Source organism: Pan paniscus, chromosome 4 (genome assembly GCF_029289425.2).
Source record: "Pan paniscus chromosome 4, NHGRI_mPanPan1-v2.0_pri, whole genome shotgun sequence".
Taxonomy (NCBI): Eukaryota; Metazoa; Chordata; class Mammalia; order Primates; family Hominidae; genus Pan; species Pan paniscus.
The window spans coordinates 32,222,026-32,237,529 of record NC_073253.2 but is presented as its reverse complement, the minus strand read 5'-3'; the positions used below and the strand labels follow the sequence as shown (position 1 = coordinate 32,237,529).

The window sequence follows — 15,504 nt, the reverse complement described above, 5'->3', positions numbered from 1 at the left end:
GGACTTTACTGAAAAAGGTGGAATGAAGAGAAGACAGTGTCTACAAGGAGATGGAGTATTATCATAAAAACTGATGGACAACTAACATCTATTTTCACCTTCAGTAGGTTAAATCCCTCATGCGATTTTTTACTCTTAACACATTTTAGGTCACTTCTGAAATTTACCTTTTAATTTAGTAAGATATTGTGAATATAAAGTTTTTGAATTTTTAACAGGAAGAAAATGAAAAAAGTTATTACAAAACCAAATTATATGTAGGAATTAAATTATCTAATAATTTATATGTTAACTTACATTGAACATCTGTAAGAACTAATTTGGGTGATTAGGCATCATTAGTAACATACCCAGTTTTATTTCTGTCCAGGAGGCTGGGTGCCAAGGATCGAATATAAGCACAGGTACATATAAGCAGCAAGATTACAGTCAATAGACTCTGAAAATTGAAAATGGCAGACTAAAAAGAAAAAAAAAAAGAAAAATTAATATCACAAGAAAAACTGCATAGGTAAAAAATGTTTGACAATTCCACATTTAGAGTCATGTTTTTATTTCTTCAAGAAGGCAAGCAGAATGACAAGTCTGGCAACACTTAAAACCAGAATCTTGAGGTCTTCTACAGTCTTCAAGCTCTGCCAATAGCTGGTTTTATGGCCTTAGCAGAATTACTAGCTTTTCTAAGTCTTTGGCTGGGCGGAGAATGGGCAGACAGACTTAAATGCTAGCTAAGTTTCTTTTAATTCTGAATTTTTTTAAGGATAAACATCCTTTAAATTTAAGCTATAATTTTCCGTGAGTTGACAAATACTAGGCTAATAGATTTTGGAGAAAGAAAGCAAGCACCTGTACTTTCACTGTTGGATTTTTAAAAGTTATTCATTACAGGTTGAACATCCCTAATCCAAAATCCAAAATGTTCCAAAATCAGAATTTTTTGAGTGCCAAAATGATGCTAAAAAAAAATGTTCATTGGAGCATTTTGGATTTCTGATTAGAGATGCTCAACAAGTAAGTATAATGCAATTATTCCAAAATCCCACCAAAAATTTGAAATCCAAAACACTCCTGGCTCCAAGCATTTTGGAAAAAAGATACTTAGCTTGTATTTAATAGTTTGAGTCTTATTCCAAAGTTAAAATTTAACACAAGAGTCATAAGAAACCATAAGTTTCATAAGTTTCCACAGTCAAACAAAATCATAGGTTTCCAGTTAAAGTAAATGGAGGTGGACTTATTCTATTCAAAATTCAGCTCTAGCATCACCTTTTTAAGGAAGTTTCCTTGAATCCATCTGCCTCCCTTCTCTTATTTTATGTAGAACTCTCTTTTCTAGTCTCATAGCAAACTGTTACCTTTATTATAATATTCATTTCTGAAGGGTAGACATTGTGTTATCAGATTATCAGACTCTGAATCTCCAGCACCAATCATATGCCTGTCTCACACTAGAAGCCCAATAAGAGAGAGTTGAAAAAAATAAAATGAAATTAAGAAAGTGCAAGAATATTACTGTGTATATATAACAAAGAATAACATTTTCATCATATACAGGGAGATAAAATATGTCAATCTCACACAACAGCCAGCAATATGCTTGTTTAGTAAACTTAGAGGCACTTTCTAAAAAACAAACAAAAAAATCAGGTATGAAACAAAGAATGACTCATGAGAAAACTTAGTTACACAAAATTGGTACTTGTGGCTGAGTGCTTACTTGAAAAGTCCTAAAGAATTTAGTGAAAAACAGTTATAGATCTTAAGGAAATTGAGTAAGGTGGCTGGGTACATAATTAAAATATATAAATCAATAGCCTTCATAATCATATTATCATTCAGGAGAAAGACAATGGAAAAAAGATAGCATCCAGAACGAACAGCTAAAATATCTCGGAATAAGCTTAACAAGAAATGTGCAACATTGGCATCAAAGAAAAAAACTGACAAAATCTTAAAACATATGGAAGAACATAAAAGTAGAAGAGACTGTTGCTATGGTTTAGAAATGGTTTTTCATCCCTACCAAAGCTCAGGTTGAAATTTGATCCCCAGTAAGGTAGTGTTGGGAAGTGGGGCCTAGTGGGAGGTATTTGGGTTTGGGGACTGGGTGGTAGGGGGTAGATCTCCCATGAATGTCAGGGTGCTCTTCTCATTAGTGAGATCTCACAAGACTGGATTAGTTTTCCAAGAAATGAATTCTTTCCGGAGAGAGCACGTTGTTATAAAGCCATGATGCTCCTCCCTCCTTTTCACCAGGTCTGTTTCCCCTTTGACCTTCTCAGCCATGTTGTGATGCATCATAAAAGCCCTTCCCAGGAGGGCCAAGCCCTACTACTCTTAGCCTGCACAACTGAGAGCTAAGTGACCCTTTTTTCTTAACCAATTACCCAATTTCAGTTTTTTTTTTTAAATAGCAACATAACATGGATTAAGAAACCTGGTATGCCAGATTTTTATATTGGAAGGCAACATTGTAAAGACAACCTATAAATTTAAAGTGAACCCAATACCAACAAGTTATCTTTTAAACAGACAACTAATTCTGAAGTTCATATGGAAAAAATAAGGCAAGAATAGCCAGGAGAATCTTAAAAACAAAAAAACGGACACCTAGAAACTGTTCCAATGTCATCTGAATCTTTTCTATATTTTTATGATAAATACATGCAAACTACTGAAAAAATTAAAAAACTATATACATTATTTACCAATATTCTCAAGGACAAAAAGTGCTTATGCACAATGCTAAGCAGTAGGCAAAAGGGGATCAAAGATTTCAGACAGCACATCTTAAGGTATGTAAACTTTTATGCAAAGAAAGTGTGAAAATGCTGTGATTATCTGTGGATAGTTTTTTGGCGGGGGGTGGAGGGACAGAGTCTTGCTCTACTGCCCAGGCTGAAGTGCAGTGGTGGGATCTTGGCTCACTGCAACCTCCACCTCATGGGTTCAAGTGATTCTCCTGCCTCAGTCTCCCCAGTAGCTAGGATTACAGTCATGCTCCACTACGCCTGGCTAAATTTTGTATTTTTTTTTTTAGTAGAGACAGGGTTTCGCTGTGTTGGCCAGGCTGGTCTCAAACTCTTGATCTCAAGCGATCTGCCCACCTTGGCCTCCTAAAGTGCTGGGATTACAGGCGTGAGCCATCTCTAGATAGTTTTTAATCTAATTCTCAACTTTTCTAGATTTCTCAAATTGTCTAAGTGATACTTTTATGGTCTGAAAAAGACAAAACTGATTTGTAATTACCAGTTTAATACTTTTTTCTATGCATTATTTTTTCATAGATATAACAAAGATAAAATTTAATGTATCTTGGGTTTTAATTAAATTGGGTTTTAATCTTAAACCTGTGAAAGCCAGTGATACACATTTTATAACATAAATCAACGAATTAGCTCATGATCAATTGTAGATAAAAAGCACGGTATCTCACAATGCTTATCTTTCAAAGGTCATATTTTGAATATGTATGTGAATATATTAATAAATAATATTGGATAATGACCTCATAGAAAATAAAGCAGATTTCCTCCCAACATAACTAAATGTGTATTTGGTATCCACTTTGTCTGAGAAATGAGGCAGTGGGGATTAAAAAAAAGGCACATGGTATGATTCCTTCCCTACAGGAGTTTATGGCTAACAATAGCAATTACTGATATTCACTGAGTACTTGTTTTATGTTATCCTCATGTATCTGGGGTAAATATTACCTGAATTTTATTCATGATTGTTATTACCTGTATTTTATACATGAGACTGAGGTACACGGCAGTTATAATCAAGTAATCAAGTGAAAACACAGCATGTACTTTAAAAAGTAAATAGTAACTCATTGTTGAATGTGGAAGTGAGTTATGCAGGCAAAAAATGCCATTTTTGTAAGAAAAAGTCAGGAAAAGCTTCATGTAGAAAGCAGGAACGGAGTCAAACCTTGAAAGGGCACCATTCAGATGGGCAAATAGCAAGCTCCAGAAGAGAAAAAAAAATGTGGGGAAAAAACCCTACAGAAAAAGTCATTAGCACGTTCAGGGAATAATGAGAATCTTACTGTATTTTAAGCAAAAGATTCCTACAGTAAAATGGTTGGAAAACAAATCTTCAAAGTAGGTTTATCATTTTCCTAATGCAGTATCTAAATTCATGACTTTGTAATGTGTTCTCTTTCCTTCTCCAAATGTGTTTTTAAAGAAAACATGCTTAAATGATATAATGTTCAGGATTGGTTTCTAAATAATCCAGTGCATGTGTGGTGGGAGAGGGGTAGGGTTGATGATAAAATGCTGAGAATATGAGGGTTCATTATAGGCTTCTACCTCTTTATGTTTGAATGTTTTCATAATAGAAGATAAAAAGGCACTTAAAAACATGCCTATTAGGAAAGTAGAGTGTGTATATACATTTGTGTGTGAAGCCATTTACAAAAGAAAACCATTTACAAGTATGAAATATATGATATATACAACTTTGTTCTGGGGGTTTAAAGCCTCTAAAGTTTAAAACAAATAATCTTAGGTGGTAAGTCTTTTAGATGTACTCAGACTCTGGTCAAAAGTGTGTTTCTAACTTATGGACATTAGCCTGCCACCTATAGCATTCCCCTTAATGCTTAGCATCTGTTGTCTGGTGATATAAAATTTTAGTCTCAGGGTTAAAGGAAACAGATGTTCCTCTTCAGTGAAAAAATAATTGCAATTTTCAACAGAAAAATGTTATTAAAAGGGAAAGGAGGAATCTAAGAAAAGGTAAGCATATTTAATCACAAAACAGAGGAAAAGATGATTAAAAGGTGGTAAGTCAAATTCATTTACCTTGTTTAATTTTTTTCAGGGCCTTTAAGTCATGAAACCTTTTCCAAGGTACTCTATTGAGTTTTGCACATGCTATCTGTTCTTGCCTGCTTGGTGAACTGACTCATGCGTCCAATCTCAACTCAAGATTCACCTCCTCTGATGTCTTTCCTGTTCCCACTCACTATACCAAGCAGAGTCAGGATTTTTGTATGTGCATAATACATACACATAACAATGTGTATGTTATAGAACACATCATACTGTACTGTGATTGTCTATTCTATTGAGGTTTTCATCAATCCCCTGTGACTATTAAAATATAGTACACAGAGAAGTCACTGAAAAGTGTCAAATGAACAGGAACTTGAACGCAACTGGCAATAATGAACATTTTAACAAATCCAAGCGCATACTTGGATTCCAAAGAAAAAAATACACATTCAAAAACCAGTGTAGATCAGATTGCTGAATACAGTATTTTGTTAACTCTTCAAGAGAAACCTCCATGTATGGCTTTGCGTATATGTTTACTTCTCAAGAATATTTTGGAAAATCAAGTAGAAAGATGCAAATTTCCTTATATTTACGTTAAGGACCTAGGCTGTAGGGTAAAATAAAGACCTGAGGTAATTTCCATTCAGTATCCACATCTTCTATCACCTCCTGGAATTCAGATTTTCTATTCTATCAAGCAGCAAGCTTTGAAGGTGCTTGCACACTGGAAAGTGTGTGTTCTTCTGACTTCTTTTAATTCTTAAGAGATATACACTTTCAAAAGATCTGTACGACTGAGTACGCAGGTTCTGTAAGACTGAGTACGCAGGTTATCTTGACCATTACTCTGAGAGCTATGTCATTCTTCTAAAACATGGCAATGGAGGCCTCCAAACGATTTGTCATCAAGGGCTCTTTTACTAACCCTCTGCATTGTAGACTTATCTGACAACTCATAATCAATAAGATCTTTTGATATGCTTGAAACAACTAGTGTTATCGAACTGAGTTAATTTACCCAAACCGAAAGGATATAAACTTGAGTCAGTTACTTTATTTGATCATTTTGAAGTAAATCACATTTGGTTAGGTGTTTTGAAATAATAAAAATAATTCACAGACTTTATTTGGCCACCACTACAGGAGATGCAATAATTAATCAATGAATAGATGCAAGGTCAGTGCAAAGCTAAGGAAGGGGTCTAGACATGAAATTACTTACAATGTTGACAAACCTCTAAAAAATGTTCTATTTTCAAGTCTATTTGAAAAATTAGAATTTTTTTTAGATTTTTAAAATCATTTTATTTATTAAGATGAAATTTTTCATTTTCAGAGTCATTTCTGAACACTAAAATTATATTCATTAAGTCTGATTATAAGTAAGAATTCAATATAGGAGATTTTTAAAAAAGACGAATAAAATACTTCTAAGTCTAAGAGCTCAAGGTATTTATTAACAAAACTTTCAAATAAGAAATCTTAAAAAGAAACCACTGAAAACATTAGGAATAGAAGAAAGAAAAAAGGAATTATCCAAGCAATATAAAAATGCAAAAAGAAAGAAACAATGAGAAAAGCAGAAGAAATATACACATCAATATGCTAAACAAGCTGTGGCTAGAGTGCTTAATGACTGGTTATTAAGCATACTTAATCTGCAGAAAGGGGTGACTAAATCTACAGTACTTTTATTAGTCTTGGATCACTTGGGCACTAAACAAATTGTTTAACAAATTTGTTGATTAAGGGGCTTATTTATACATAACACTGTGTTGAAGCTTCAAATGTTGACTGCCTCCTATATGGGGAATAAATTTTTACTGACATACTAATTCCTCCAGCTTTAAAACAAAAATTAAATATAAAAGACAACATTTAAAAACTCCAAATAGTAACAATTTTACTTGTATTAATACTTACTTCTTTTACATGAAACTAGTTTATCCCTTTTTGGGGGTGGAAGGGAACACAGAAATGACACTCCTGACCTAATTGTGATAAAAATTATTCAGCATTAGAAAAGTGGGTCAGCATTTATCATTTAGAAAATCTAGGTCAGGTCAGCATTTTCCAACTAGTCTCTTAAAATGCAAAACATGAAAATGCAAGAATGTTAGCCTGCATATGAATGCACAAACACACATATATATAATTTGCCCAAAATAAGTGACCAGAATTGGTTGAAAAGATTTCCACTAATACATAAAAATTATCAACATTTTCTTTTGGCATTATTAGCATATAAATTTAAACTTTGTTGCTTATCACATGGTAGGGTGATGATATTGCACCAAATAGACAAGTAACCTCAGTTTAATTTGAGAGCAAGAAATCAGGCTTGATTAATATTTAGATATGAACCCATCACCCATCTCTTCTCAGCAACAGTGGCCACGAAATATTTGGGTTAATGAAGTAATCCAAGTATAAAAATTTGACCTTAGGTGAATCAACATCTCACATCTCCACTTGTCAGTTTCATTTCATTTGTAAAATGTGGGGGCTGGATTAAACAACCATTTGTTCTCACCAGTCATATTTTAAAAATGTACAGAGACATTTTCCACTTAATACTTTCCATTTAACAACTTTCATGGATATGATGAGTAAAACTACAGTACAGAGTAGAAGCGCTTGAACTCTGTTTTCCACTGGCAACACTGATTTTGTAGTTATTTTCATCTCATTATCATGGTACCTACAATTAATTTGCTGTTTGTGCTGCTTTGTTTTGGAGCTATTTTATATACACCTCAGATCTAAAGATAAGGCAAAAGGGTGTCAAAAGTTAGAGAAGGCATACGCAAAACAATGATAAATGGTAGAGTGAAAAAAAATTAGAATAAATGCTCCATATATGTCTTTGATAAAAAGGTTGGACAAGAGACAGTATTCTGAAGAAAAAGAGCAAAGCCTGCTGTAAAGTCCTCTGACCTTGCAATCAAGAAAAAAACAAAGACTGATAAAATGTCCTATCATATGGTATGAAATCTAACTGCTTATTAGAACCACTTGGAGCTTAAAAAGCCATCATTGCCCAGAAATTTGGATTTAACTGGTCTGGGCACCTACAGTTTCTTAAAATTCCCTGAAAGCTTTTTTTTGAGATGGAGTCTCACTCTGTTGCCCAGACTGGAGTGCAGTGGCATGATCTCGGCTCATTGCAACCTCCACCCCTTGGGTTCAAGCAATTATCCTGCCTCAGCCTCCCGAGCAGCTGGGACTACAGGTGCACGCCACCAAGCCCGGCTAGTTTTTTTTGTATTTTTAGTAGAAATGGGGTTTCACCATGTTGGTCAGGCTAGTCTCGAATGCCTGCCTCAGCCTCCTGGAAGTTTTTCTTTGCAATCAGTATTCAAAAGCTTTGCTAGAGAAGATCAGCACCCACATCAGATTCCTATTAGCCTAATGAAGTGGTTATCAAAGGTGTGGTTCATGGAACCCTTTCATGGGTTCATAAGATCAGAACTATTTTTATAATACTAAGATACTTGCCTTTTAACTGTGATGCCGTTTTCATGGATGATGCAAAAGCAATATTAGCAACAGAATTATCTGAACTGCTACCTCCTCACCCACTCCTGACATAAAAACTTTGCTTTTCTTAATATTTTTGTGCAATTAATGGTATTGTTGCATAGTTGAAAGGTCACAGCATTTCGTGACAAATTGGTTCCGTTTAAATCTTAGCTCTGCTATTTATAAGCAGTGCGATGTTGGGCAAGACACTTGGCTCTCTGCATCTGTTTCTTCATATGAAAAATGTGGCCAATAATACGTCTTTAATAAAACCTTGTATGTAAAATAAAACACCTGTCAGAGTAGGTGCTTAACGAAAACAGTAAGTCCTCACTTAACGTCATCCACAGGTCCTTGGAAAATGCAACTTTAAGCCAAAAGATATATAACAAAAAAAATTTACCATAGGCGAATTGATATAAACAAGAGTTAAGTTCCGATGGCATATTTCTAGTCACAAAAGCATCACCAAACTTCCAAATCAATATCAAAACTCTTCTAATATTCAACACTGAAGTAAATGTGAGTTATACATCCACTTAAGAAAGATTAATAAAAACAAGTAAGATAGCTGGCTATTTGCTATTTCAGTTCAGTGTTGACGGTGCCGGGAGCCATCCCAGTAGCCTGGAGTATAGGACATCATTCCAGTGCAGAGCACTCAAACTGGGAGAGTGTAGACACCTCAACAAACCCATTGTATACATCTCTGGGATGTGGAAGGGAACTGGAGTACCAAGAGAAAATCCATGCAGACATGGGAAGAACAGACATGAAGACAACGTGCAATTGGGAATGGAGTTTCTTCCTCATACACGTTATTGAGGATCTGCTGTATTTCTTTCCCATCCAATAAATCATCCAAGCTGGAGCTGTGCTTCATCACCCTTCATTAAGTACCTTCAAAACGATTTTCCTAGTTTTCCTTTCCTTTCAACCCAACTGCTCATCAGAGTTGAGACATTCAATCATTGTATACCTGAACTACAGCACTTCTTTTCAAGCTGGTCTCCCAGATTCTAATCTTCCTCCATTTAAATATACTCTATGTTGTTACCAGTTGGTTTTCTAAAATGCACACCTTTTATTTCCCTGCTTCAAAGCCTTCATCAAGTAAGCAATTAAACATCTTCAAAATATAAAGTCTTTGGCATGGCACAAAGCTCTTCAAAATCTGGCCCCAATCTTTCTAGCCTCATCTATCACCAGTCCACTATACTTGACTTCTTTTTATTCCTGCCACATTGAGGCTCCATGCAACTATTGAACTTCATGCCTTTTGTTCCCATAACTGCCATTTCCTTTATCTATGGGATAGAGATTGCTGTCCCACCTCTAGCTAATGACTCCTTCCCTAATACTCTTTAAAGTACAGGTGAGAGAGAATTACTTCTTTCTTGGGGACATCTCTCAAGCAGTTCCCAGCCAGTACTACTCCTTCCACTGTGTTTAATGATTTTCTACATATCTTCTGCTACAAGAGGAGAGAAAATACTTCACATCTATTCTCTGGAGACTCAGTTTAATTATGAAATGTGGGCAATCATTCCTGCTTTGCAGAGTTTGTGAAAATCATTTAGCGCACCAAGAAAAAGACAGGAAAATAAACTCCCTTACAGTTAACCAAGTAAAGGATCGGAACTGGAAATGATTCTAACTCTGTTTGGCTCAGTCTAAACCCATGCTCTTTCTACTACACGTGTTGTCTTGCTACAACATAGCAGACAACAGATGGAATTTACTTATTTAATAATTTCCCCCACTGGACTGTGAAATCCTTGAAGACACTGAGCATGTTTGTATCCCCAGACTCTTTTTTTTTTTTTTTTTGAGATGGAGTTTCGCTCTTGTTGTCCAGGCTGGAGTGCAATGGCACAATCTCGACACACCGCAACCTCCACCTCCTGGGTTCAAGTGATTCTCCTGCCTCAGCCTCCCAAGTAGCTGGGATTACAGGCATGCGCCACCACGCCCGGCTAATTTTTTATTTTTAGTAGAGATGGGGTTTCTCCACACTGTTCAGGCTGGTCTCCAACTCCCGACCTCAGTTGATCTACCCACCTTGGCCTCCCAAAGTGCTGAGATTACAGGCCCAGACTCTTAATGGAGTAATAACTCCAGCTGGCCCTGTGACTGTAGAGATTAAAATACCTAGTCTTTAAGAATTCTGCCTAGAGAGGGAGAAATGCAGGCAACACCTTATTGCTGTTTTCTGTGAAAAGGGTTATGCTAGAGGGATACTGGAAGTATACATATGAACTAGGAATATCCCTATAGATACCTAAAGAGAGTAGAAGAAAATAGAAGGGGTTAAGGGAGGCTTTTTGGAAAGAGATGAGACATGAGAGAAATGTTGAAGGATGTTAGGTGTTGGGGGGAACAAGGCATTCTGAAATTCTTTAAAAGTATTAATTCACAAGTGCTACAATTACTGTTCATGCTGACAGTTGTAAATTATTACTGCTGATAAACATTTTGTCCTTGAAATGCTTTTTAAAAAGATTCTTGGCCGGGGACGGTGGCTCACGCCTGTAATCCCAGCACTTTGGGAGGCTGAGGTGGGAGGATCACGAGGTCAAGAGATCGAGACCATCTTGGCCAACATGGTGAAACCTCGTCTCTACTAAAAATACAAAAATTAGCCAGGCGTGGTTGTGCACGCCTGTAGTCCCAGCTACTCGGGAGGCTGAGGCAGGAGAATTGCTTGAACCCAGGAAGCAGAGGTTGCAGTGAGCTGAGATTATGCCACTGCACTCCAGCCTGGGCAACAGAGGGAGACTCCATCTCAAAAAAAAAAAAAATCATTAAAATACAGTAATTCAGGTTTATTAAGTCATTACCATTGGGTTACCTCACAAATAAACTAAGTTTAGATGCGAACTCAAAGATACTGAGACACTAATCCATTTCTTAAGCTGCTAAGTTAGCCCTCTTGAAACCTCACTTCGTAGCTCTGCCAACAATGTACTTTTGACATCCCAAGCTCACAGGAATAAAAAACCACCTGCCAGTTGTTTCCGTTTTCCACCTATGTCTGATATATGTACTTATATTTATAAGAAACAAATCACTAAGTCTTATTTCATCCTTAGTTATGTTGTGTTTCTATCGATAACAGCATGAAGATTTCGGGCATCTGGACATTAAAATAAGTTTGAGTACTGGCTTTACAATCTACTAGGTGTGATCCGAGGCAAGTCAGTCTCCTCATGTTTCACTTCTTTCACTTGTAAACATCTATTCAGAAGTTGCTGTGAACTTGATATTTCCATGCTTATAAACTGATTTTTTGAAAAGAGCCTGGTACATAGGACGTGATAATAAATGAAAGCATTTGCTACTTTTGGAAAAACAAGCATGACAAGATAGTTTATATACTGTTGATCTTAAGCACAGTATATGCATCTTATTTTTAGCTAGTCTGACAGTGAGATAATAAAAAGAGTTATCTTTGACTTGCACTACGAGTAGAAGAATTCAACTTCAGTTTCTAGAAAGATGTAAAAGAATTAAGAGTGGCAGTCTTCCTAGTCTCAACTGCCATCTTCCCACCAGGTGGTAAATTCGTCCAGAGAAGAAAATGAATTATTGCTATATGGGATTCTGCAGCAATTTCTGTGAACATAGGCTCATAATTTTTCACCATGGAGACTCAAGCTTTTTGGAGTCATAGTTGTTTTTGGGTCTATTCGCAGGCATGCATCCTTTGTCCAGAAATATACACAACATTTGGCACATGGACCTGGAGGTAAAAGAGGAGGAAGGCCTGAGGCTAGACACCACTCCAATAAGTACATTAAGCTCCTAGAAGGGCAATCCACCTTTGCAGAGAACTCTTAACTATTAAAACCTATAGCTTGTAAAGCAGCATTTTCAAAGTTAAGAGAATAAGGTGGAAGGGTCTTGAGAGGCTACTGACTAAACAGATGAAAATGAAGGTATGGAGTTTGGTGCCAAAAGAAACTCCCCCCAAAAATCAAACAATAACACCAGAGTAAAGCCCCTAGGGCGAGATAAGGAGTTGCAACCAAACAAGCGGAAACTCGAGAAGCGCTAATGCTTCAAAGGGTCAATGACCACACATAATCTACGTAGCCAACGTGTTAAAACACACCAACGCAATTTTTTTTCCTAAACAAAGTAGGAAAGCGGACTTTGCATGAGGGGCGGGCTCCTGACCCAGCAGTCTTCCTCGGACAGTCCGTCCTGATTCTTTCTGGTTGGCCGTGGAGGGACCACATGGCTCCAAGGCCTCTCAGCTCCGGGCCCACACACCCCGGGCTGCCGCACAAACTCCAGCCCTAGTCTAGATCCACAACCCCTTCTCGAAGATCAACCGCGACCTGGGAGCCCCACTTCTTACCATAGCGAGGCCGGCGATGCCGCAGCCACATCACCCTTCCGGGGCTCAGGCGGAAGAGGCTGCACGTCCCGTCTGCCCTTCTCGCCCTCTCCAGCCGTCCGGTTGGGCTTGTCACGGCACCGCCTACCAAGACGGGCGATTAAGACACTAGGATAGGCTCCTCTCCACCGGAAAAGGCGGGATTTAGATCACGTCCCGCAGGCCGGCGGAAGTAGCTGATACTCTCATTGGTTGCAAAACCTTGATCTGTGAAAGCGGGCGTTTTGGAAGATACCGGAAGTAGAGTCACGGAGAGGTAGGATCCGGAAGTGGGGCTGCCTCTTTAAATAACAAAAATCTGAGGTTCTGTTCTTTTTATCTTTTTGCTTTCTTTTTAAAAAAGTTCCCTGCTACTTACCCCTAGAACTCCACAATGCGAGAATCCCCCTCAATTTGTGAGCTCCCGCGACTTCCTCTTGTGGGCTTTTGGGGATGCTAGGGTTCTCGGCATTATCCTCAGGGTGCGACGTGTTCACCCCCTTTTCAGTTTCTCCGTTTGCATCTGAGGTATTCTTGGGAATGCGAAGCACTTTTGAAATGCTCTGTGTTGGTTGTGGGACTGGGAGGACGGTTGAATCCAGAGGGTAGTGTTGAGTAGGCTGTTTGAGCATTTCCCCAGCACTGGCCTGTCCTTTCAATCCCCAGATATTGGTAAACTGTGGGTTCCAGCCAGGCATCGAGGCTGAAACGTACTAGGCAATTTGAGGTCAGGAAAGAACTTTCTGTGGTAACCAATGGAAAGGAACTGCCGTTTGCGGACTGCAGCGATTGATTAGGTACTTTAAAGAGATCAACTGGCAAGACAAATGACAAGCAACTTTTAATCAGTAGTAGTACTTAGCTTTTTCTGATTTTAATTATCCCATTAGGTGAGGTTCTATTACACACACACGTTTTTCTTTCTGCATTTTATCGATGGAGAAACAGGCGCTTTGACATGTTTGAATTTGCGTAGTTCTTGGAATTCTAATAAAGTATTAGAAATGAGAGTTTTTCACTCTTTGCCCCCTTATGGCAAGCTTTTGGTTCTAAATGTGTGATGTATTTTTTCTCAGGCAGGAGAGAGTTCTTTTCAGAATGTTTTCAATTTTTTATTGACTTAGAAGGTGGATAGAGAGAAAGAGAGAAGGTAACTCACGTGAGATTTTGGTTTATGAACTGTATTCGGCCTATGAGACCCTTTTGTATTTAGGGCAACACAATGATTAGAAGATCTGGGATTCTGCTATTTGTGTTTACATTGTTCACTAGGGCACACAAAGGTTTTGTTTTAAACTATAACTAACTTGATATTTGAGTCTGTTATATAATGTTTATTGCATTTATGTAAAACATCAAAGTTAATCTGACGTGGTGAGTTTTTTTTGGGAGGTGGTAGTTTAGCTCCATTGTCTTACATAAATCCCCTACTTTTTGGTTTTCAGATTATATCACAATTTCTAAAATCTTTCTGGCAGCTTTGCAATGAATCCTCATTTAAAACCATCTTGGATCCTTTCCTTACTAGAAATAAAATCTGTCTGTGTTATTCCTTTGTTCAAAAATTATTATTTATTTTTATTTTTGAGACAGGATCTTGCTCTGTTGCCCAGGGTGGAGTGCAGTGGCACAATCATGACTCACTGCAGCCTCAACCTCCAGGGCAGAAGCGATCTATCCTCCTCCCTCAGTATCCCCAGTAGCCGGGACCATGGTTGCATGCCACCATACTTGGCTAATTTTATTTTATTTTTTGTAGAGACAGGGCTCACTATGTTGCCTAGGCTGGTCTCAAACTCCTGGGCTCAAGTGATCCTCCCGCCTCGGCCTCCCAAAGTGCTGGGATTACAGGTGTAGGCCACCGCACCACGTCTGGCCTGTTCAAAAAGTATTATCTCACCTGCATCTGGAAGAATATTTCCAACTTTGGTTTCATGGGTATATTAAAATCGTATGTAAAAATAGTGGATATTTGTAGTTTTCTGTGGCACCAGTGCACAGGTGTCCTCAGTGTTATGAGGATTACATGAGTTATTACAAGTAAATCATCTAGGCAAATGTTTGGCATACAGTAAGCACTCAGAAAGTGTTGGCTATTACTGTGCATGGCTTTGTCTTTGCTAAATTAAAAGTCCCTGGAGAGGAGGAATTATAATGGAGGAATGGTTGAATTGCATATATTAGGCACTAAATACAGTAGTCCCTCCTTATCTGAGGTTTTGATTTCTGCAGTTTCAGTTACCCATGATCAACCACAGTCTGAAAATATTAAGTAGAAAATTCCAGCCGGGTGCGGTGGCTCATGCCTGTAATTCCAGCTCTTTGGGAGACCAAGGCGGGCAGATCACTTGAGGTCAGAAGTTTGAGACCAGCCTGGCCAACATGGTGAAACCCCATCTCTACTAATATACAAAAATTAGTCAGGCATGGTGGCATGTGCCTGTAGTCCCAGCTAGTCAGGAGGCTGAGGCAGGAGAATCAATTGAACCCGGGAGGTGGAGGCTGCAGTGAGCCGAGATTGTGCCACTGCACTCCTGCGTGGGCAACAGAGCGAGACTCCATCTCAAAAAAAAAAAAAAAATTCCAGAAATAATGCATACATTTTAAATAGCATGCCTTTCTGAGTTGTGATGAAATCTTATTCCGTTCTATCCCATTCAGCCCGGGGCCATGAATCATCTCCTTGTTTAGTGTATCCCTGCTGTATAAGCTTCCTGCCTTTTAGTTGCTTGGTTATCAGATTGATGGAGGTGGTATCACAGTGCGTGTGTTCTAGGAATACTTATTTTACTTAATTATTGCTTCAAAGCA

General features: G+C 37.9%; 2 protein-coding genes across 7 annotated transcripts in view; one reads left to right on the top strand and one right to left on the bottom strand.

Annotated features, from left to right (window-relative positions):
- The window catches only part of TMEM167A (transmembrane protein 167A), a 230,032-nt gene extending 217,219 nt beyond the window's left edge, over positions 1-12,813 (bottom strand). The window contains exons 1-2 of one of the 2 annotated variants that reach the window (XM_003822247.3): positions 12,676-12,813; positions 351-460 (exon numbers count right to left, since the gene is read on the bottom strand). In XM_003822247.3, coding sequence (XP_003822295.1) covers positions 351-460; positions 12,676-12,678 — 113 coding nt within the window. In that variant the 5' untranslated portion in view covers positions 12,679-12,813. The remainder of the gene's footprint in view (positions 1-350; positions 461-12,675) is intronic. The other variant, XM_063604412.1, reaches the window with a different exon arrangement.
- A 31-nt stretch (positions 12,814-12,844) lies between these two features.
- Positions 12,845-15,504, top strand: part of XRCC4 (X-ray repair cross complementing 4) — a 274,814-nt gene continuing 272,154 nt past the window's right edge. For 2 of the 5 annotated variants that reach the window (XM_003822245.5, XM_063604411.1), the window contains exon 1: positions 12,845-12,970. The gene's annotated coding sequence lies outside the window, so the exon portion shown is untranslated. Of the gene's footprint in view, positions 13,222-15,504 lie in introns of all 5 variants that reach the window. The other 3 variants (XM_008975780.4, XM_034959846.3, XM_024928771.4) reach the window with 2 other exon arrangements.